The following is a 23,348-nucleotide window of genomic DNA, read 5'->3' on the forward strand; positions in this document are numbered from 1 at the left end:
GTAACTGAGCAGATTGTGAAATACTCAGACCGGCCCGTCTGGCACCAACAACCATGCCACGCTCAAAATTGCTTAAATCACCTTTCTTTCCCATTCTGACATTCAGTTTGGAGTTCAGGAGATTGTCTTGACCAGGACCACACCCCTAAATGCATTGAAGCAACTGCCATGTAATTGGTTGATTAGATAATTGCATTAATGGGAAATTGAACAGGTGTTCCTAATAATCCTTTAGGTGAGTGTATATACACCTTGTGTTTCACTTCCTAATTCCCGATTCCCAAATTGTTGCACTTAAAGAAAAGTGATGCCTTGTGGGATTCCACTTTACTCATGGTGGCTGCCTCACTGCACGTTCACTGGAAGAAGCCACTGGAGAGGTCTAATTAGCCCTACGACCTTGATCATTTTCACTCACACAGGTTTAGGACACTGATGCAAATGCAGAGCAGAGGGAAGAGGAATGAGTGGTCCATTTGGCATGCTCCCTAACTGAACAGAAACATTTTGCCTTGTGAAATGTCTCGCTCTGGAAGGTCCCACTTGGAAGTGTCCCAGATGAAAACAGGTACGGGCGTGTGAGTGTGCTGTCGCAGTTCCTCTACAGCAGGCATGGGCAACTAGCGCCCCCACCCAACTTTGTGCAGCCCTCAGATGAATTTAGAAAACACAAAAAAAAGTATATATATATATAAATATCATGTTTGACCTTTAAATTGGTGTAAAGTTATGCTGGAAACAAAACATGAAATACTTTTTTTTTGTGCATGTTTACATATTAAAAAGTAATTTCAGGGACTCAGAAAGATGTTGTGGTCTTTCTAAGTGTAGCTGTGAGTGTGCTGATGTTTGAGCCATAAAACACTTGATGGCTCAAGTCTTTGTACAAGCCAAAATATCAAAGTGAAAACAGCCAAAAAAACCTACAGCAATCAAAGGGTTAACACGTTTAAAAACATGTGAGCGAACGCGCTGAATCCCGGGAGAGGTGAGCAGAGCGGGAAAATAGCACATTGATCAATATTTTAAGATATACATTTGTTAATAATTACATACAATATTTGTGTGTTCCAAGTTAATTTTCGGACCGTTGATGACCAATACATACATTCTGTGACCCCCACCACATCCAATTTGCCCATCCCTGCTCTACAGTCACTAATGTCGCATGAAATCTGCAAATAATGAAAAATCCAGTTATAAACTATCACAGGGAAATGCCATCTCTAGATGGAGTCCAGATAGCTGTTGAACATGCACTGGCAGCCAATAGTTTAGACTAATGCACAGATTTAGCTGTTTCAGGAAAATGTTGGTACATTTATTCACCAAAGCGGCATTCAACTGATCAAAGTAAAGTCAGGACATTACTGATTTAAAGCACCATTGCTATTTGAAAATGATCTTTGATCAAATCTAGTTTAATTCTAATTATCTGCTCAAATCTAGATAGGCCCCATTTCCAGCAGCCATATCTCAACTCCAACACCTTAACCTTGAGTCATCATGCTAAATCGCTAATTTGGTACTAAAAAATCCCTTTGCATTATATCCAACACAGCTGAAAGCCATTTGGAAGTGTAACATTGTGCTTGTTTTTGAGTTGTCAAAGTATGCAACAGACGCATGTCATAAGGTCAATATTAGGTCAAAAATAGCAAAAAAGAAACAGGTTTCTGTAGAAACTCGTCGATTGTTGTTATGGGGAATGAAGGCTAAACAATGGTTGAAATTGGCAAAGAAACTGAAGTTTACATAAAGGTGTACTCTACAGTCTTAAAAGACTAAGACAACTAGCTCTAACAGGGACAGAAAGAGATGTGGAAGTACATCGGTCTCAAGTACATTAAGTGTTTCTGGGACCAGCTAGACTGTAAGGTGCATGAGAATTGCCTGACAAGGCAGTCACATCTATGGCAAGTGCGACAGGAAGCGTGGGGTGAAATGACAACGGAGTACCTGGACAAATTGACACCTAGAATGCCAAGGATCTGCATTGCTGCATGTGGAGGATTGTTTTGATGAGAACTCTTTGAAGTAGCTTAAGTTATATAGTTAACATTCTTAAAAAAAATTCTAAGTATAATAGTACTTTTCACATTATTTATGTCCTGACTATACATTGTGATCAGTTGAATGCCACTTTGGTGAATAAAAGTACTAATTTCTGTCCATAATAGAGAGATCTGTACATTATTCCTAACTTTTGGCCACCAGTGTATGTGACCCACGACCAAGTCTTAACAGGCACACTTGCATGCACACATAAAACAAACAAATACAACAGGAAGCTGTAGTTCAATGGAAAATAACTTTAATAAAACTCCTATGAAAACAAAAAAAAACTGTAAAACAATAAAAGCCTGTACATTTGACAATATTCAGTGTGTAAAAGACATGAGAAGGCTAGCAGTGAGAAATACAGCAGCATCACACTTAACCCACAGTGACAACCATTATAGGTCCAGCAATAGGGCCCAAGGGTTCATTTATTTAATATTATATATATATATATATATATATATATATATATATATATATATATAGACTTTACGGATATTGCACAAAATCAAAAACCTCATGACAAAACCAGGAAGTAGTATTAAATCGCAACATTTCCCCCTCTGCTGCCAAACCCCTCCCACAGATCCTAAACCCTGCCCACTTCTGCAGATATATACAGTATATATAAAAAAAAGATTTAAAAGAGCGGCACATTTTTCACACAAACATTCAATTTCTGAACAGATTAATACAAAACCTAGTAAAATAAACCTTAAAATGAAATGTTGGTCCTAAAAAGGCATTTTAGCTACATGCTGCAGTTATCTCCCAGCAAGTTGTTTCAGTGTAGCTACTATCATGTGGCCCAATAGGTTTGATGCTTTGAAAGACCATGTTTGGTATACATAGGCAAGTCCATGTATAGGGCTGCCTTCAAAAGCTTGTTGGAAATAAGAACTGGAAAGTGATCGATCCAACTTCAATAGTGTTCAAATGCTTTTGAAGTTGGAAACATTCTTCAACCAATAAAATGTGAACTATCATGATTAACTTACATTGCCAATAATAAAGATCTGACTTGCTCAATATTGGCAATTGTCTGACTTGTGTAATTATGCATGTTGGTAAGGTTGTAATTATCAAAAATTTATTGTTTTCATCTAGTGGCTGAAAAGAAACAAGATCATTGGTGAAACCTCACTAGTCAAACGCAGGTAACAACATTTCCAGTTTCCAACTTGTAATTCCATCATTCCAGTGAAATTTCCAACTGGGAACTTAGAACCTAAATGCGGCATGAGACAGAAACTCTGTTATAGTAATACTAAATCCTGGGGAAGGGTTGTGATCACCTTTTGTGTTTGCATTTTGTCTAACAACAACAAAAAATATGAAGTTGGGAACACAATGTTTACAGAAATGTTGACTCCTAAGTAGAAACATAAAAAAAAAACGTTTTAGAATAATTTTGAGCCCCCTCTCTCCCTCTTTTTTTAGAAATGGTTCCAGTGTTTGATGGTCCAATTCACAGCTGTTCTCAAAGGCTTAGTCTGCAAAGCTGAATCGGACAACCGTTTGGTCCAACTAAGACCACTCCCCCTCCAGACGCGTGTTGCCCAAAGGTAAACCATAGAATGGACAGGGGAATAATCTGGCATTAGTTAACTTGGCCAAAAGTTTTCCTCCAAGTAAAAACAAAAAAACAAATAACATCAATGACAAAAATATTGGATTTCAGCAGGATTGAGTCTATTTATTGGAGACACATGCTCGAAAACTCACAACACTGGGACAAAGAGTCCTTTACCCCAGGCTGCTGAGCACCGTTTTCCCAAAGTCCCAGTTAAGGTTACAATGAGGGAAGTAGCTAGCTAGCTACTAGGAGGGAAGTGTCAATGATTAAAGTTGGGAAGCCGTCACATGCACTTAAGGTTCAGCTGTTTAGGCATCGGTAGGAGTCGCCTAGATAATTCTACCACCCAGCCATTCAGTTTCTCAAAACCTTGGGCAATGGCTCAGGGCTTATCCCTTAAACACATTGGAAGTCCTCTCACACTGTCTCTCTTCAGCAGTAAAGTAGTCTGGCACATAAACATCTCAGATAAAATCTTAGTGGCAATAAAATAAAAAAGGACAATATTTTCTTTAGACAAATACAATCTTCCCACGGTTGTGAGGCACGCTTTCAAGATAAACTGGAGGCTTTACAACCCCCTGAGATCCAATAAGACGCATTTCCTCTGTCCATGTGCATGTTTTGGCGTCATTCTAAGACATTGGGGTGAGACATCTTGTCCTTTTTCTATACACCCACTCTTTACAAATTCTACTGTCTGCTGTGGGCAATGGAGTGGGTGTGTCCAACCCAGACCCCTCCCTTCAAGTCCAACACAAGGCAGATCAGAAGTCCTGATGATAGGTGGGTAATTGCCCCCGTTCCCTTCCCCATTGATTCAGTCCAGTCCTGGTTTCAAGGGGAAAGTCCATTCTCAAACAGTGGGGATGTAAAAACCATTCCTTGGGGCTGAGCTCATACTCCCACTGAGCATGTGCAAAACTTGCAACCATATTGCCCACAAATCCAAAGATTTGTCAGATAACCAGGAAGAGTCAGCTAGACTGTCTGGAGGCACACAGCAGCTTTAAGAGCCCAAAGGCAAAGCGAGGGGGGAATGCAAGCCTGTAAGAGCATGTTGGGTGTGTGTGTGTTTGTGACGGTACTCCAGCTTCCCTTCTGAGACCCCTGGCCCAGTTCTGGCCGGTCTTCACCCCTTAGCAACACCTTGGCTCCCCTCTTTCACCGTAGTCCCATCCCTGTACAGGCAGAATCAGAACCGCTCGACCCTTGGCCATTAACTCTTAACCATCCAGTTCCAGGGCGCGGCATCTGTCTGCTCTAGGAGCGGTTGTCTTTGACCACATTGTGGGCCATCCAGTTGACTTTGGTGGTCCAGCTCTCTCGTAGTGCCTCATCAAACTTCTGCCGGAACTGTTTCAGTGCCTCGTCGTCGGTCTTCCCCAGGGCCAGAGAGTCCTAAGGGGGCAAAGGCAAGGGACTGAACAAACACTCTTGTCACCGGAAAACGTTTTCATACGTGGCTTTGTAAGCCATGTGTTTCTGTGGGACTAGAGTAAACTATTGCCTAAGGGAGATGACTAACAACATACTGTGTGTGTGTGTGTGTGTTTACACATGGTCTTTGGGTCTTACCTTTAGGTACTGTATATCCTTCACTGAGGTGAGTTCAGGCAGTCCAGCAGTCAGCATAAGGGCAAACAGGGTGATGAAAAGGTTCCCGTTTCGCCTCAGAATCAGGTAGGCCTGCTCACAGTAATTACGGAAACTAGGGAGGACACATTCAGCAGAATTAAGTAACGACTCCTCAGGTTTACATTACGACATCTATGCAGCAGCTGGTTTTCCAAGCCCACGGCGGGAATGGGACGCTCACCTTCCAAACTTCTCAGTGTTGCCCGTTTTCCCCTGCTGGATGACGTGGATGAAGTCGTGGGTCAAAATGAAGGGAACACGCTCTCTCTTGATGCCAAACTTGGACTTGAAGTTCCCCAAGATATGCCCGAAGTCTATGTGAAAGAGCTGAGACACAAACATGCTGTAAGAACTTTAGCCGGTACTGCATCCTGCACTCCATTTGTGAAACCTAATTTGTGATGTCCTTCTATCCGGAAACACTGGCGGAAGACGCACCTGTCCGGTGCTGCGGACCATGATGTTGTCACTGTGGCGGTCACCTATACCCAGGACGTAGGTGGCCACGCAGTAGCCCGCACAGGACAGGGTGAACTCCTCGATCGCCTTCTCCAGAGCGTCGCTACACGCCGACCAGACGGAAATTTAAAAAACGGTCTTTGGTTTTTTACGTCAACAACTCATGGAAGCTGTCGCCTTTATTGTTGCATCTCCATGAAACACACGGAACTAAAAAGGGGTCAACATCCAGGAGATTTGGACAAACCGAAAAAAGCTATTGGCCAAAAACAGGTCAGCTGTTGTCTTACCCAGAGTTCTTCTCTTTGAGCCAGTTGAGTAGGGCATCCTTGTTGAAGGCTGCGGCTGCCGCTACATTGCTGCTGGTGAGCTGGATGTTGGCGATGGTATCCGCCGACGACACCACCTCAATCAGCCCTGAGCGGTCCCCCGTCGCTAGGCAGCCGTAAGGCACGATTCTGCACAGACAGATTGCGTGAGAACACATTTCTCCTTCAGTTAAACACCACTGAGATACTTCCGACGACAGTCTCCTTAATCTAAGTCCACCAGAGGGCACCACAGCGGCTAGGATGGTTTCAGCGTTACATGCAGACCAGAAACCTATTAGTTTGTGTGCGAACCAGAAACACAAAGTGCAAAGCTAGCAACACCCAGTGACAGTCTATGTCTGACACCACCTGAACGTACGAATCATTCCACTCTAAACATGAATCAAACGCCACATCAGTCGTGCCGTCATCATCCTCACCGCTCCTTCCCCCTGTAACCCAAGGCATGAACCTCAGCTCAACTGTCAAAACAACCCTCCCCGCACAGCTCCAGATGGGTCAGGCACAGACATGTCCGTGTGTGTTTCATTAGGAGGAGAAGCTGGGGAGTGTGTGCGGTTTTGGCGGTATGGATGTGGGGGGGTTCAAGAGGTTAGAGGTCAGGCTGGCAGGGGGTGATTTAGGGTCCCTCCCTCCTCTACATCACACAACACAGCTTCCCCTTCCCTACAGTGAGCAGGAACAAACAAGCTTGACTGACACAGAGTCCATCTGAAGGGACACGCACGCACGCATGCACGCACGACCCCCCCCCCCCCCACATACCTAAGATCCAGATTGGCCTCTTTCCATAAAAGGTCCATCAAACGCAAGATCTGCAGCGTCAACATGTCTTGTCTCAGGTCTGTTGAGAGAGAATGTAGAGGAACACGGAAAGTTTTTCATTAATAACTGGATAAAACACATCCCTCCATCTACCCCCACCCACCCAACTTTCTCTCTCCCTCACTCACCATCTCCATTCTTGAAGATGATTCCCAGGGTGTCCCCTCCCAGCAGCTTGTTATTGTAGACAATCCACAGAGGTTTCATCTTAGAGTCCATGTACCGGCACTTCTCCACACTGGGAGGTGGCGAGGGGGGGTAGAGAGGGAGCAGGAAGTCAAACGGAAAGAGACAGAAATGGGGGGGGGTTCATGTCAGAGAAATACTAAGATTTAAAAAAAATAAATAAACCGAAGTCATCCATATGAACTTCGACGTTCAGCTCAGGTCACACTGTCCTCCCTCTGACCTGCTCCTTTGACCTACTTGATTCCAGAGAGCAGGACGCTGGGGTTGAGGGGGGAGTGCAGGTCGGAGAGGGTCTCCGTGTAGCCACTCTGCCTCAGACATGTCATCATGGCCTCTTTCGTGAGCATGGCCTCCTTGGTCTTACTGCGGACGTTCTTTATGGTACCCAGTTTAATCAGCTCATTCACCGACTTCAGCTTGCTCAGAGCCTCCACCTAGAGCCGTGAACAGGATGTCATTGCAGTGTGGAAGCATCAGTGCAATGTAATAATACAATGATATCAGACGCATTTGCGATAGAAATAACGTAAGTGAGTGGCCTCCTAAATAAGACAGGGATGCTGTGTATGACAGAATGGCAGCATGGGCTTCCTGAAACAACCCACTGAGTGGTCGCTTTAATGCCATAACAGGACGTTGAGGGGGAGGGACATTGGTGGACAGGAAGCGTGAGGAAGCAGCCAATGGTGCTGCTGTCAGGGCTAATACAGTAGAGGTCAGAGGTCGGGAGTTAGAGGTCAGGCCGCTCTGTTGGCTTCCCTATAAATAATCCTGCTCTGAACAGTCAGAGGAAACTAAAGCATGAAAGGGAGTGACAGAATGTAGTGATTAGTTTGGGGTTAAAGGTTGTAGCTAGGGCACGTGTGTGTGTGTGTGTCATACCTGCTTCTTTAGGACCTCAATGTGAGGAATGCTGCCGCGACAGTAGGCCTCCAAGATGAGAGAGAACTGGACAGAGACAGCTGGCATATGCATCTCAGACCTGTAGGGGGCAGCACGGTCACTTGTAAAAGTCAAACCTAGCATTGGTTATCGTAGCCATCCCCTGATTTCTCACGTACACAGCATGCACGCGCGCACATGTACACGCACACTCAAAATCCCTCTCTCTTACCGGAGATGCCAGAAGAGGAAATGTCCTATGTTGCGATTGCCCTGGCCTCTGTCCAGTAGGAAGCGTGTGAGGGCACAGTCGTAGTAGGGTTCGTAGCGCAACACCTGGACCAGCTGGAGTAGGTACTGAGACAACTCCTCGTCACTACAAATGGGAGCGGAAGACCGTAAATTGGCACGTGGTTGTACTACTAGATACAGGAGCTCTACTAGTGAATGGTGTGTACACAATGTGTGTGTGTTACGTGCGTATTGTGTGTGACCTACCTCATATCTTTCAGGCAGCCCACGGCATACTCTCTGACGTACTGGTCTGGATAGTTAAAGTCCAGCAGCTCCAGAGCATCTCGAGGACTCAGCTTGGGCCAGATCTGTAGCAAGGCCTGGAGCTAGAAGACAGACAGACTGTTTTATAGCTACTACAGGAACACAGCAGCCTCTGGACGAGGAAAAGAGAGCGCCGTGAGAAGAGCTCAACTTAAAATCAGACTATTGAGGCATGTTTCAGCCTGGATAGAACATAATCGTTTGTCGCCCTTGAGAATGAATGTATAATTTTTTTAATGCAATCTCTGCAGAATGCAGCTACCTGGGCCATATCCTCGTGTTTGCTCCACTTGACAGAGAGAAGCAATTTGGGCAGGGACTGGGGGAAGTTCTCCATGCAGTCGTAACGTAGTGTCCAGATGAGGTCCTTCTCATTCTCGCACAGCTGGGACAGCGGGTCCCTCTCCATGATCTCCTTCAGCTCAATGTGGAACTTCTTACCTCCTCGGCCCTGAACACAGGAAGGGGGGGGGGGGCAGTGGCGGATAGTCAACACCAGGTGGCAGCGCAGGGCAAGAAAAACTTCCAATTTCCAGAATAGCGGGAAGCAGTGTGGAATGTAGAAGTTGCCATGAGGCACCAACCTAAGCTCAGTACACTTCATGCAACCAACCCCCCCTTCCATTACAAATAGACCTATAGTCCCCAGGAGCATGGAGCTGGAGACAGCAGAGGACATGTCTTGGCAAGCCCACTATATCACATGGTGTTGCATTACTATCTGTGTGCCCTGTCCCACAGGGTCTTGTCACTGTGTGTGCGCGCTTGTGTGTGTGTAAAAGCAGGCCTGATCAGTGGCTCAGATTTCCCAGGGAGATATTACGACAGTACACCCCCCCTGCCAACACTACCAAGGATTTGGATCCAAGACTGACTGGGTTACCCTGGAAACCAGTCTCAGCGATACCCTCCCACTGACGCACTTGGTACGGGCCCTTTATCTCCCCGAAATACTTGCAACATGCCTGGAGTCTCTCTCTCTCAGAGAAACTTGCAACATTTGTCTGGTGTCTGCCATTGCTCAGAAGCCAAGGGAGTGCTGTGTGTAATGGAAGGAGCGCATAGCGCTAAGGAGGTGTGTGTGTGTGTGTACATCTATGTGTGTGTATTTCAGTGGTTGGAACTCACGACAGTACCATGGGCGAGCAGTCGCTTGACCTGGCGATCTCTGCAGCTTTCTCCAAAATCTGCAGGAGTGGAAGGAACACACACACACACACATTGATTTACTTCATAATTACACGCACGTTTGAATATGAGTCAGCGTGCGCGTGTCAGCGTTCCCTCACCTTGTCGAAGGGGGGGAACACAATGGGGTGAGCGATGTAGTCGGGGAATTGGATGTGGAGGGCTGTAGCGTTCTCTGTGTACGGGTTGGTCTGGATGGTTCCTATGGGGTTCAGCATCTCTTCAAGTTCATCTGGGCAACACACGGGAGAAACATGCATGCATTTACATGCCACTGAACTAATTTGTATACGTGGGCACATTTCTGGGGAATCTGGTGGGAAGCGTGTTGTCAGGTTTCCTGTGAATTTACACTGATGTATGTCCATCAAGATATTTAATTTGACACGTGGGAGTTTCACTCATTCCAACACGTCTTGGACGCAGATACAAAAAAAATAAATGCTATCAGATGACTCAGTGGAGACAAGCGAGGCTGAATGCTCTAAGGACCTGGGAGGAGGGTTAGCGCTCGTCCCTCCTTTAAACCCCAACTGTAATCCCCTACCCTTACCTAAGCCCTTTTAAAATGTAAACCCCAATTAAATATATTGCTTCGTGTCTTGTTTAAATGATTATGCAAAGTGTTTGTCCCGATGCGTTGGCTCACCAGGGAAGGAAGACCAGCTGTGCAGGGTGATATCTCCAGTCTTCAGCTGTCCTTTATAGTCAAACACCATGGTGTTCACCCAGGCAATGGGGTAGTGCTGAGGGCAGCCAGGCGAGAGAACAGACAAAGATTAAAACGTGTACACGCGCCGCTGAGCGACTGAATCACGCCAGGGACGTGCGTGCTCTCCGTACCACTTTGCCGGCCTTGCGGATGGTCTGGTACTTGTTGATGTGGGAGTTGTTGGTGGACTTCCGCTTCTTGACCTTGTCCATGATGGCGTAGACGGCAAAGCAGAGGCGGGCCATGCGGGGCAGGTCGCTCACCTGGATGTCGAACTCCAGCATGCGGTTCCACACATGCTCCGAGCGTCCGCTGCTCTCGCTGCTTACCGCCGGCTTGCACAGCAGCTCGGTGCCATGGAACAAGCCCGCCCGGACCTGGACCTGGACACGGACAAGCAGGGTTCGGTTTAACCAAAACGGGAAAGCACTGACGGCTGACAAAACGCTCAACAACCTTCGGGATGTAACGGTGGCGCGGTTCAAACACTTGCGTAAATATTTCCGGCCGCTCCTATCGAGACCTGACGTCAGTGTTTACCTTGGCCGTCTCCTCTGCGTTCACCTTGCTGCCTTTGATCAGGAAGATCTTGAACGGGAGGGGCACTTCCCAGACACAGGTGTTGACCTGCTGGGAAGAGAGGAGGGAAAAGAGACATTCAAGAGCAAAGTATAGCAACATTACGTACTGTAAGAAACAGAACATGCACAAGGTTAGGCAAGTCAGACTAGTCGTCGAGCAGTGTAGATTTAATATGGTCAGCAGTTAGCAGGAAGAACCCTCTCCATCACATGATCGCCCTACAGCAACAACCCACAAACATGACTAACCGGCACACTTCCTGCTGCACACCCCACGTCTCAGTGTGTAAACGAAAGAATGTGTCCGTGTGTCTTGTGTATTCAAATGAGACCATGTTCCTGAATGTACAGTGTTCAACTGCACAGCCGTTTGTCTGAGATTTGGGATGAGCAGACGCTCTTCCCCGGAGCAACTTGTGCATGCGACTGAGGAATACGAATGAGTGTCTGTGAGAATAACGTCACACGTTTCCTGTAGGCTCCGCTACAACAGTCTGTCCTCTGGACAACCTATCCTGATTAGAGGGCTGGATCTCTGGGTCTTGAGGCATACACCTACAGCAAAGTCTCACTTCTCCTTCGGTCAACAGTCCCACTGACTAAAGACATAACTTTCAGACCGCTGTCTCTGTCTCAAATGTTCCACTCCGACCTCTTCTGCTTCAGTGCAGATCTTGTTGATGTTGACATTTAGTGGTGTTAGATTGACAGGTGTGTAATTTGCTCTCTGATGTCATCCGTCACAGTGGGACACAGTCGTCATGGTATCGGGCAGTTAAACCCTAACTAACGACCATCAATTAAACTGAATCTGACCTTTAGAACCAGACTATACATCACAGACTGATGTCATAGCGGACTGCTTAGAGTGGCTTGTAATGTCTGGCAATAATAAAGCATGTACACACACAGACACACACACACACACACACACACACACACACACACAGACACACACACACACACACACACACACACACACACACACAGACACACAGACACACACAGACAGACAGACACACACAGACAGACAGACACACACAGACAGACAGACAGACACACACAGACACACACAGAGACAGACAGACACACACAGACAGACACACACAGACAGACACACACAGACAGACACACACAGACAGACACACACAGACAGACAGACACACAGACAGACACACAGACAGACACACAGACAGACACACAGACAGACAGACACACAGACACACAGACACACAGACACACAGACAGACAGACACACAGACACACAGACACACAGACACACAGACAGACAGACAGACAGACAGACAGACACACAGACAGACAGACAGACACACAGACAGACAGACACACACACAGACAGACACACACACACAGACACACACACACACAGACACACACACACAGACACACACACACAGACACACACACACAGACACACACACACAGACACACACACACAGACACAAACTGACCGAGGGACCTCTTCTCTTGGGGGGCAGGGGTAAAGGAGGGTTGGAGCTCTTGCGGTTGACCACAGCTCCGATGGCTGAGATCTCCTTCTCAAACATGTCTTTGACAGAGCTGATCTGGACCAGAGTCAAGTGTGGACACTCTTTAGACTGGAGACATGCCTTGATATGCTGGGGACAGAAAAGGGTTGAATACAAAACACATTGTTGAATGACAGGCGCACACACCAGACATCACACCTGTCTCTGAGGATAGGGCAGAAGAATGGACAGGGTCAAACACATCCAGTTGAACGTTCTTTGTGAGAACTCAACAAAGAATTCCCATTAAAATATTTTTTCTAAAGCCAAACCAAACCCTAAATTGGTACTTTAACCCATATTTATAGCCAAAAATAGCATTTTTTCCCCCACTGGGACTGACAAAATTTTGCCTAAATGTACATTTCATATTGTTTTACTATCCTTGTGGGGATATTTGGCTCTGAAATGTACAGCAAACAAAAACAGACACACACCAACCCACACCCACACCCCCACCCACACACAAATGTACAGACAGTTCATGGTTCTAAACAGTTTTCAGAGAACAAGAGCAAATGTGGCCCATTTCAGCATGGCATCATTGTAGCAGATACTGGTTTCACAAACAGGTTCAATGACAAAAAACACACCTAAAGGGTGTACCTCAAGAGGTTCAATGACAAAAAACACACCTGAAGGGTGTACCTCAAGAGGTTCAATGACAAAAAACACACCTGAAGGGTGTACCTCAAAAGAGGTTCAATTACAAAAAAACACACCTGAAGGGTGTACCTCAAAAGAGGTTCAATTACAAAAAAACACACCTGAAGGATGTACCTCAAAAGTGGTTCAATGACTTGGACTAAAAAAAACTAATAACACTTTTCTGACTTAAAGATACAAATATGGATGTGCTTTTCAGTTGTGCAACCAATTTCAAGCTCATCATTACTTCGTAACATTTGGCCAAATGGCCAAGTAGACGGCATTGTAACCGAGACCCACCCATAAGCAACAGTGGTGTACTTCAGGAAGGCCGTGTTATTCAGGCGTTATGTTTCAGGATCACTGATTTACAGGAACACGAGCAGACATTCCTCAAACCTACACTAACCTTGGAACACCACTACGGAATCAACCGCAACGGTCCGGGAGAGGTTACCAATTATGACATTAATCATTAAGGAGGGTTCAAAAAACAAGGACGTTATCAGAGTGGGTTCTCCAGCTGGTTATGAGGTAAAACAGTCCACTAGGGGTAACAGCGAGAACTACTGGAGTTAAACCCACAGGTGGCTGGGCAAGGGGCGTCACGGTTGGGGACATGTGCGTCAATCCCATTGCTTGACAAACTAGTTACACCTTTGTTTAGTTTTTTACCAGTTGGTATGACTACTTCTCCTCAACCCTAACTAATTGTAAAGAACACCTGTCCCTTATCTAATGAGTTCAACCACCTAGGTTGCCATGTCATCCACCTACAGGTGAATATCAGCTGACAATGTCACCCATAGAAGTTAATCTTCCCCTCTGTTTCTAAACTGAATTTGTGACACACACGCACACACACACACACACACACACACAGGAAGGTCATGTTATTGATGAAGCGTAATGGAGACGCCCATAAGGTGATGGTCTCTGCACCACTGAGTCTGATTTACAGATAAACACAAGGAGACATTCCTCAACCATATTCCGACCTTGGAAGGCCAGACGGGAGCCGTAACGGTCTAGGGTAGGTCACCACTTCCGATGTTAATCATTACGAAAGTGTTGGGGTGGGACAAGGACATTTTTAGCGGAAAGTCGAGGCCGGGTTTTCCACACTCCTGTTATGGATCTGAGGTTCTGAGTTAAGGGGTCACCTTGTACTGGATGAGGGGGTGGTCTCCACAGAGGAACTCCAGCTTGTCGCTAACCCTAAGAATGTACTGTTGGGCCTGACGTCCCTCCTCTTCAGGGCCATGTGTGGTCAGCCATTTTCTTAACGCCTGTTCCATTAGTTCACTGGGAGTAGTGCTGGGGCATACCTTCAGACTGGCTGTGTCCTGGGAGGGAACGACAGAACATTAGAATTGCTAACATAGAGTGATGGAAAGAGGGAGCTCCTCATAACACACACAAACACACAGCAAGCCACCCTGGTCTACAGGGCAGAGCATTTCAGCCCACACGCAGTGCCATGACAACCACCTGCTACACATCACCATGGTGACACAGTCCAGAGTGGTCAAGTTCCAAACGTAACAACAAAAATGTATCCTTCAAGCAATATCATACTTTCATTACAGCTAAGACATTATTTACTTCCCTTTGTGTTCCTAAGTTACATGTGGCCTTAATGCCACTGCCCGCCGGGGGGGGGGGGGGGGGGGTTGGGGGGGGGGTTGGGGGGGGGGTACACACATAGATGGTTGGACTTTTAGGGCAGATACAGTCATGTGAAAATGATTATAATCCCAGGATGTAATTTCCACACTGTTGACAGATAAATGTAATCAAATTTAACAAATTACACTGAAAGATTATACTTTGCAAGCATTTATTAATATAAAAAAAAAAATACAGACAATTTATGGTGTGGGAAAAAAGTACACTGCTGGCTTCAACAGCTAGTGTTGCCCCCTTTGGCTGAAATAACTTCATGTTGCCATTTCTTTTAATTGTCTATCAGTCTCTTACATTGTCTGGGAGCGTACTTCGAAAAGATTGAGATCTGGATATTGATTTGGCCATTCCATAATCCTCTATTCCTCCCCTTTGAGCCATTCTGTTGTAGTTTTGCTTGTGTGTTTGGGATCACTGTCCCAAACACACAAGCAACATTCATTACAACTTCATCTTTTTGACAGATGGCATCATCCTCTTCTCAAGAATTCTCTGGTACAAATTCATGGTTGGTTCAACGATGGCCAACATGCAAAACAGCCCCAAACCATTATACCACCGCCTCCATGCTTTCCAGTTGGTATAAGTTCTGTTCACAAAAGATAGTGTTTTATTTTCACTGCATAACATCTGGAATTATGGCCAAACAAATCCACCTTAAACTAATCTGCCCATAGCACAGTGTTCCCGTTATTTTGGTCTAAACAAAGGCGTTCTCTGGGAAACGTCAAATCATGCATTGATATTTAGTTTTGAGAGCAGAGGCTTCTTCCAAGTTTGCGCAGCCTCTGTTGGACATCTGACTCATGCATGTCAACACTGATTGTGGAAAGAGAGGCCTGTAGTTCCCTGGATGTTACCCAGGGGTTTTTAGAGCCTTCTATGATCATCTTTTGGTCGGCTCATGGGCTGAATTAGGTGGGGCAACCTGTCCTATGCAAATTGCCAGGGGTCTGGCATTTTCTCTTCATATGGATGATCTGTCAGAGTGAAATTATTACTTCAAATTGCTTGGAAATGGCATCAATGTTTCATCTGTGGGCCCAAGAGAAATCTTTTTATCTTGACATGATGTGTTACTACCCACTGATATGTTTATAACCAAACCTTAGGACATTTTATTTTTATTGCATAAATGGTTTCAAAGTAAAACATTTTCTGTGTGAAGTATTAAATACGGTCATCTTTATCAATGAACACAAATGGAATTTAGCTCATATATCCATGCGGGGGGAAAAGCCATTCCAGATGGGGTGTACTTACTTGTTCACGTGACTGTAGCATGCAGTCAGCTAGCATGGGTTTCATGCGTGTCTTCTGAGAGGTCAATCTGAGCTGATCTGTTGACATGCCACAGTCTGTCTAACAACGTGCACAAATGTTTTTCAGAAAGAGCGTATTGTGCAAAGATTGATCATAAGATTACAGTATGCCTGCGTGTGTTTCGGCGTGTGAAAGGGAGAGAGGGACAGAGACTGAACGATACAGTCTCCTCGGATGTCCTCTTTTTCCATGTTTTTAATCAGTGGAGATGCTCATTTGGCAGGCGTGTGTGTCATGGGCTTCTGTGTCTCAGCGGATGGAAAAGTGATGGATGGTGGTGACCCATTTCGTTTAGTCAGTCTCCCAGAGAGTCAGGCTCAGTCACGTGACCTATAAACCAACAGCCGACTGACACATGACCAGGCCCTATTAGGTCTTAGTCTACTGCGGAGACGAGTGAAAGGGAGAACGTCTGGGTGAGCCAGAGTTTACTAGTGTAGCCTTCTGGAACAGTCTGCTGGAACAGTCTGTATATGATGAAACCTGCCTGACCACACTGGAGTTGGTCTGACCGCTACGGCCCTATCCACCCTATGGTTGAGTACAAGTTGCTGTCTGCGTGCTTGCGCGTGTGTAGGTGTATGAGGTTTACCATCTCACCCACATTTCTTTTTATGTACCATTTCAATTTTAACTTTAATTTCAACTTGCTTAGTAACGAAAAAACAAACGTCTGCCATACCAACAAAGCCTTTCAAATTTAGCACGAGAGCCGAAGGGAGCAAGGGAAAGAATGAGAGGAAGAAACAGAAAGCAAAAGAGAATTCATAACGGATTTAATAATGGGCATATCCAGTAACCTGGGACTGGTCGAAGTGTATGGTGACTTTGAGGCTCGTCTCGGCCTGCTTGTCGTTGACGCCATCCGTTCCGGCGGCGGCTCCCACCACTGGCTCCAGCTGCGGGCAGAAGCAGGCCTGCAGCCACTCACTCCAGTTCATCAGCTGTACCCGCTGCATCTTCTCCTCGCTGATGCGGAACATCTTACTGCGGAAGTCCTTCACCTCCTGGTCTGGCAGAGCGTCCAGCTCGTGGAGACCTGCAAGCAATGAGCATTCATAATGCCTTATAAGGACTGGGAATCTTCATAAACAATAGGATTCCTTAACAACTTGATAGAGACAGTTTCCTTTGGCAATGCCTTTAGCTAACACATTCCCTGCCAATAGAGCCAACTGAATTGAAAATGGAACTGACAGATGGAGAGATGTAGATGTACACACACACACACGTACATCATCGACATCACTTTCCGGCCCTTTTTTATTCCCTTCCAATTTCTTGACTTGACATTTGCGATTAGATTCACGCCATGGCAGCAACTCCCAGCCAGCGTCACGGTGTCCTCCAATGTCCCTCCCGCCAAGCTGCTCCGCTCTAATAACTCTGCTCCCTCAAGCAGGACTTTACTTGCCAAAACCTCAGCACCTGAAGCCACCATCCACAGCCGAGCTTCCTGGCGCCCGACTCAACACAGGTAGTTGCAAGAATGAAACGAGACGTCGCAACCCTGTACGACACCCCTCAATACTGAAAGATACTTAAAAAACGACCGGAAATAAAGCGCGTAAAAAAACTCTGGGTTTAAGGTGTTACAAAAATCCAACTTTTAATAGATAGGTGTGTATATCACATGAGCATCGCATTGCGGTTTAACTTCACATTTGATTCATCGTTTCCATTTAACGCCATATGTTTTACATGTGATATGTTAATTCCAACATAATGCCTAATAAGCAGTTGGGGACCCAGAAATGCTCTGCAGGAGTGGGTTTAACCCCCCCCCCCCTTACAAAGGGATTAGCAACCATCAATGTTTAATCCACCATCACTGTGACACCTGGAGCAGCAACAGGTGGTGATTCATGTTCATGAGGGATTACAGGACGACCATCCCATCTCGATAGGGTCAAACAGTAACCGGTCACTTGTGCTGGATTAAATAAAAACATGTTGCTTGTGTATGAATGCATGATGAGACTCAGTTCAACAGAGCTCAGTATTCCAGGGAAAACGCTTTGGCTAATGAAACCTACATGTTGACATTTAAAACCATTAAACATTCATATGATCTCAGGGGATTCCTTTGGTCTGCATTAGTGATGGTGTGTGTGTGTGTGTGTCTTTGAAACTGTCTGAGTGGCTGGCCAAAGCTCCCTTTGTGTGTGTGTGTGTGTGTGTGTGTCTGTGACCCTAGCCGGTGCCTTGTGGGCTCATTTTGAGCACCGCTAACTGACAAAAGCCTTTTAAAGACCACATCTGACAAAAGTGGAGTCAAAAGGGATAATATCAATACGAGATTAGTCTCCTTCGATTAGCATCACCGACGGGCTTCCACTGTGAACAGCCCTGCTTGGCCAGCTGCCTAGAGGATCTTCATAGACCCCCACTGAGTCCATCCTTAAACACACCCAGGCAACATGAGGCTGTGTGTGTGTGTGTGTGTGGCACCAAATGCATACGGACGCATGCATACTTAGGTTTGGGTGTGTATTAAATATCAACTGACTGACAGTTCCATCCAGGGGCTGGCTATTTAGTGGTGGTTTGTCCTGTCTCCTCCACTCACCACTGGGTCTTATCAGTACCACATATGATACCGACTGACGGATGAGGTCACGGACGTCAGAAGCCAGTCTGTTGTAACCGATTGTTTTTCGTCCGACTTTAGCCAATACTGGGTTTTGGCTGACCGGGTTTAAGACGTCGGGTGGTAGGCCTCAGATCTGACAAAGGTAAAGCAGATCTATACTGTGCAAACATCAGTGTGAGACGGCTGTGCGTGTGTGTGTGCGCGTGCGAGTGAGCCAGCGCTCGTCACCTTTCCCGATGAGCACGCCGATCTTGGAGTCGAGCAGGCGTTCGGCGCGGCCACAGTTGCGTGTGACCAGTTTGAGCATGGGCCAGAAGGGCCGGACATCACAGAGCCGCCGCGTCTCGTCCTCCAGCTCTTCGTGGACCGCTGCCTGATTCACGCACTCGAACATGTGGCCTTCCATCTCCCCCAGGGAGGGGAACAGGGGATATGTCTGGGCCTGCTTCCATAGGAGCTGTGTGGGGGAGGGGGGGGACAGTTATTGTAGACACCGCCGCAAAACAACTTGACTACCCAAAAAAGAAGTGGCCGCACAGAACAACAACACAGCGCTACTTCACGTAAACAAAAGCAACGACAAGTCCAACTCGCCAAAGTCATGACTCGCGTCTGTATAATCCACATATTAAAGTAAACAGCAATTTGAAGCCAACCGAATGAATAAAATGTTAAAAAATGGCAGAAAAACAACATCATATGATGTTGTGCGATTACAGGGGAACCAACGTGATGACACAGGTCCTAAAAAGACCAATCAGGACGTGAATCACACTCAGGACGTGAATCATGGCCAGTGGCGCAGTCAGAGTGGGTTAGTGTGTGAGTATGCTTGAGGCTAAAGGGGTCTACATAAATACAAACGGGCACAGAGTGGGAGTCATGCCATCTATCCTCCCTTCAGACAAACAACTTGTGCCTACAGAATCAGTCACTGCCTTGTGTCATGAGCAACTGACTAACCATTACATCAGATCATGTCCCCTCAACACATGCCCCCAATCAAAAAGTGCCAAAATAAAGAGCATACATATTTAGAGTCCCAAAAGCGTCTGTAGATGCATTTTAACTCAACATCTACTAACCCTAACCTTAGCATTCATCCTAACCTTAACCCTTACCCTAAAGCTTCTGCAAGCAGGGTGTTTTGTAAAAGCACTTTGTGACTACTGCTGATGTAAAAATGGCTTTATAAATACATTTGATGGATTGAAATTTGACTCTAAACCTAACCTTAGCAAGACGTTGCTTATCAATTGATTGTTTGTTGATCGTAATGCCATCTATAAATACAATCTATTTCTCACAATAATATATAACCCAAAGATTTCCCAATTTGGCATTCATTTTTTGTGGAATTATATACTGGATTCCTAATTTCCTATATCTACATTTGCATGGATGAATGCTGTTACGAAACTTATCAGTTGGCATTTTTCATTGTACGCATGACATCTTATTGGTGTCAAATTTCACCACTGCGCCAAAGATGTCACATTGTGACACAGATGTCACAAATTATTCTTCAGAATGCCACTCCCTCTTTGTAGCCTGCATATTAAAATAACCAGATAATAGTCTCAACATCCCATTTCCAAGAGGTGGCTTTTGAATATTTTTTTGTACATTTATGTTGGACTGCAAGATCTGAAACAAATGTATGAGAATAAAACCCTATGGTTCCAGAGCTGTTGGCTAGTAAAGGGGGAAATACCATCTCATATTTGTTTTATATTAAAGTGAAAGATGACGTATTCTAATGAAGGTGGAGGGGTGATGACCAACATTGTTAGCCACTGACAGGCCTTCCATCTGGATACTACTCATGTAACTAGCTTTAATTCAGGTAATAAAATCTATGAGCTGCAGCAACCACTTTTTGGTGTCTTTAGTTCACTGGATGATAGGATCTGCAGTCTCCCGTTCCATGCAAATGATCATTCTCTATGGTCTCTGTTCTACTCATAGAGAACAGGATACTCTGGTGAACTTAATAAAGCCAGATCAAAGCTCAATCATGTCTGCCAGATCACATAATGATCAAAGTACCCTACAGGCCTCACAGAAACGAATAAAACGGCACAGTTCAAAGTTACTGACAAAATGACCACATTCAAAAACAGCCTGAAAGAAGGTTCTAGAGGTGAAACATTCTTTGCGACAGCAGTCAGCATAGCATCTTGATTTCAACAGTTTCAATAAACGGGAATACAAATTTAAAATAGTAATAATAATGCACATGGAAAAGCTTTTTGTTGGGATATCCCAGTCCCCCAGAGACAATTAGTGGGGGTCATAACAAGGGGATCAATACTTCCTGATGACTGATCAATCCTTCCTGGCGTCATAATGGTCAAGGGCCTCACTCAACACAGAACACCCCACTGTTACCTTGTCAAGTCTGGGCTAAGGACTCGCAGTGTTTCGGTTAACGGCTTTAACCACTAGTGTAAAGGCTGCTATTTCCATCTCCCTGAATGAGGTGTTTCCTTTCCGAAGTGTCCCACAGGGTTGTTTAGAATGACGCATAGCAAAGACGTTTGAAACCAGAACGCGTTCAACCGCAGCGCAGATGTGTTCACCGTGGTCCGCACATGCACAGGAGGATACAACCTCACCGCGTTCGGCTTTGCCACCGAGGCTGTTTTCATGTCTTCAAGGCTTCCTCCACGTCTCCCTCTTTCCCAGGGAATCCCAGTTCCACTAAACAAGGAGTCAAGCTCCTCCCCGACGCACAAAAACAGGAATACGGACTGCGCTTAAGGCGTGGATTCTAAGACTCAACCAAGACAGATTATAAGTAATGGAGCTGGTTATTTCTGTATGCCAGACGGTTGAAAAACGCAGAGAGGCAAACAAACAGTTCTGCGAATCCCATTTGTTTGGCAACTCTTCATTACGTGCGGGACCACTGGAGCCAGGGGTGATTCAGGGAAATGGCAAAACACTACGCACCGCGTTGGGCACACTAAAAGAACAACTCCCGGCGCTTTTCAACAAAGCCTGTCTAAGGAAACTAAACGCTGTTTCATTTCATATCCGACTCCGCTCGGTGTGCGCATGCGCTTTGCGGAATCTATGAAGGCTGGAGTCCTGCACAGGCCTGACATTTAAGCCAGGGCTTTCCTCATGCCAGCAACGTTCAGGCCCTAGCCTCTGGCCTGATTCCGCCTGTCAAGACCCAGCCCCGCCTCAACCTAAAATCAAAAAGAACTTTCTCTGTCGGCCGCTAATCTGTCGGTGCCCTGCTCTGTCGCACTTCATCGGCTCCGTGGCTCTGCCCGTGTGTGAGTATCCATAGCAACGGCTCCGCTTGACTGTTCAGCGCTGGGGAGATGAGCGAGGTACACAGAGCCATTAGGTAGCTACTTCTTGTCTCTTTCAACTCTGACATAATTCCCGGGAAAATTAATGATCTTCTCTCTTACCAACTTGGAAAATGTTGTGGCCGTATACAAAAATACGACTGACAAATTCCTCGTTATCCACGGTCACGTCAGGGTCGGGAAGTTCTACAAGGCAGGAGAGCCAACAGCCCTTGGTCATAATTATCAACAGAGACATTTACACAAAGTTCAAAGCTAAAATCAGTAAAACATTAATAGTGACTCAAACGTGACACATTCCAAGGCAGTGACGACGACAGCCCGTCCTCACCTTTAACCAGCAGTTGGGTCAGGTGTGATGTCATAGGTTAAGTGACGGCTGCGGGTCTGGGACAAACATCGCCAGCCACAGGCTCTGTCATAACAGTCAGAGAGCATCGGTTTGCTGGCGACATGACATGCCTGCTGCCTGCTGGTTATTGTTCTTCTGATGGGTTGCTTTGATCCTTTACAATGGCTCAGAGACCGGTTTCTGCATAGGCTGTTCGGCCTTTTAAATGCACCAATTAGAATGCTGCCTGAAACTAGAACGCTAGCCCTCTCCTGTTAGGTGTAATGAAGAATCCAGCGACAAAACCCTTCATGTGTCATAGAATCACTATTAGAACATTTAATAAACACCCACCACAGAATCCACGGACACCTCCACACACCCACACGCATTTCCACAAACACACAGGCGAAGCCGCTTGCTTCCTCCTACCAGTTTGATGTGTTGTATGGTAGCCTCTCTGGGAACATCCATCTGAATGTAGATGCCGGTGGGCAGCAGGAAGTCCACAGAGACCAGGTTGTCTCCAGACACCTGGGAGTGGGCCGCCCACATGTCCATGAGGTCCGTCATGGCGGGAGGCATCGCAGGGACCGACGCCCAGCTCAACCATAAGGACCTGGAGGGAGATAACAAGAGTGGTCAGGAGACAAACCGAACACTGAACCCAGTTCACAAGTCTATGGTAACACAACCCTATTGTCCTACTGACATCAAACTGTAGTCTCTGAAAGTTTGACTGGGGCCTGACTGCGCAGATTGTCATTCCCCCTCTTGACCCCCAGGGGGAACACTGTGTAATACAGGCAGACTGGACACGTTTTGGATGAGCGCCAGACCGAGGAGGAATGCCCACTAAGCAAACAGAGGAACAAAAGGTCACCAATCCC

General features: G+C 46.0%; 1 protein-coding gene across 4 annotated transcripts in view; it reads right to left on the minus strand.

The window, feature by feature from the left end:
* Positions 1 to 2,673: 2,673 nt before the first annotated feature.
* The window catches only part of pik3cb (phosphatidylinositol-4,5-bisphosphate 3-kinase, catalytic subunit beta), a 42,172-nt gene continuing 21,497 nt past the window's right edge, over positions 2,674 to 23,348 (minus strand). For 2 of the 4 annotated variants that reach the window (XM_029119179.2, XM_029119177.2), the window contains 22 exons: positions 22,891 to 23,077; positions 19,030 to 19,258; positions 17,009 to 17,247; positions 14,363 to 14,545; positions 12,474 to 12,641; positions 10,961 to 11,050; positions 10,552 to 10,803; positions 10,358 to 10,454; positions 9,810 to 9,940; positions 9,657 to 9,707; positions 8,783 to 8,971; positions 8,461 to 8,582; positions 8,195 to 8,338; positions 7,963 to 8,062; positions 7,318 to 7,514; positions 7,020 to 7,129; positions 6,832 to 6,910; positions 6,025 to 6,192; positions 5,714 to 5,837; positions 5,457 to 5,602; positions 5,216 to 5,348; positions 2,674 to 5,038 (listed from right to left, as the gene is read on the minus strand). In XM_029119179.2, the coding sequence (XP_028975012.1) occupies positions 4,901 to 5,038; positions 5,216 to 5,348; positions 5,457 to 5,602; positions 5,714 to 5,837; positions 6,025 to 6,192; positions 6,832 to 6,910; positions 7,020 to 7,129; positions 7,318 to 7,514; positions 7,963 to 8,062; positions 8,195 to 8,338; positions 8,461 to 8,582; positions 8,783 to 8,971; positions 9,657 to 9,707; positions 9,810 to 9,940; positions 10,358 to 10,454; positions 10,552 to 10,803; positions 10,961 to 11,050; positions 12,474 to 12,641; positions 14,363 to 14,545; positions 17,009 to 17,247; positions 19,030 to 19,258; positions 22,891 to 23,043 (3,243 nt within the window). In that variant the 5' untranslated portion in view covers positions 23,044 to 23,077 and the 3' untranslated portion in view covers positions 2,674 to 4,900. Of the gene's footprint in view, positions 5,039 to 5,215; positions 5,349 to 5,456; positions 5,603 to 5,713; positions 5,838 to 6,024; positions 6,193 to 6,831; positions 6,911 to 7,019; positions 7,130 to 7,317; positions 7,515 to 7,962; positions 8,063 to 8,194; positions 8,339 to 8,460; positions 8,583 to 8,782; positions 8,972 to 9,656; positions 9,708 to 9,809; positions 9,941 to 10,357; positions 10,455 to 10,551; positions 10,804 to 10,960; positions 11,051 to 12,473; positions 12,642 to 14,362; positions 14,546 to 17,008; positions 17,248 to 18,777; positions 18,935 to 19,029; positions 19,259 to 22,890; positions 23,078 to 23,348 lie in introns of those variants that run through there. The other 2 variants (XM_029119180.2, XM_013136144.4) reach the window with 2 other exon arrangements.

This window comes from Esox lucius, chromosome 1 (assembly GCF_011004845.1).
Source record: "Esox lucius isolate fEsoLuc1 chromosome 1, fEsoLuc1.pri, whole genome shotgun sequence".
Taxonomy (NCBI): domain Eukaryota; kingdom Metazoa; phylum Chordata; class Actinopteri; order Esociformes; family Esocidae; genus Esox; species Esox lucius.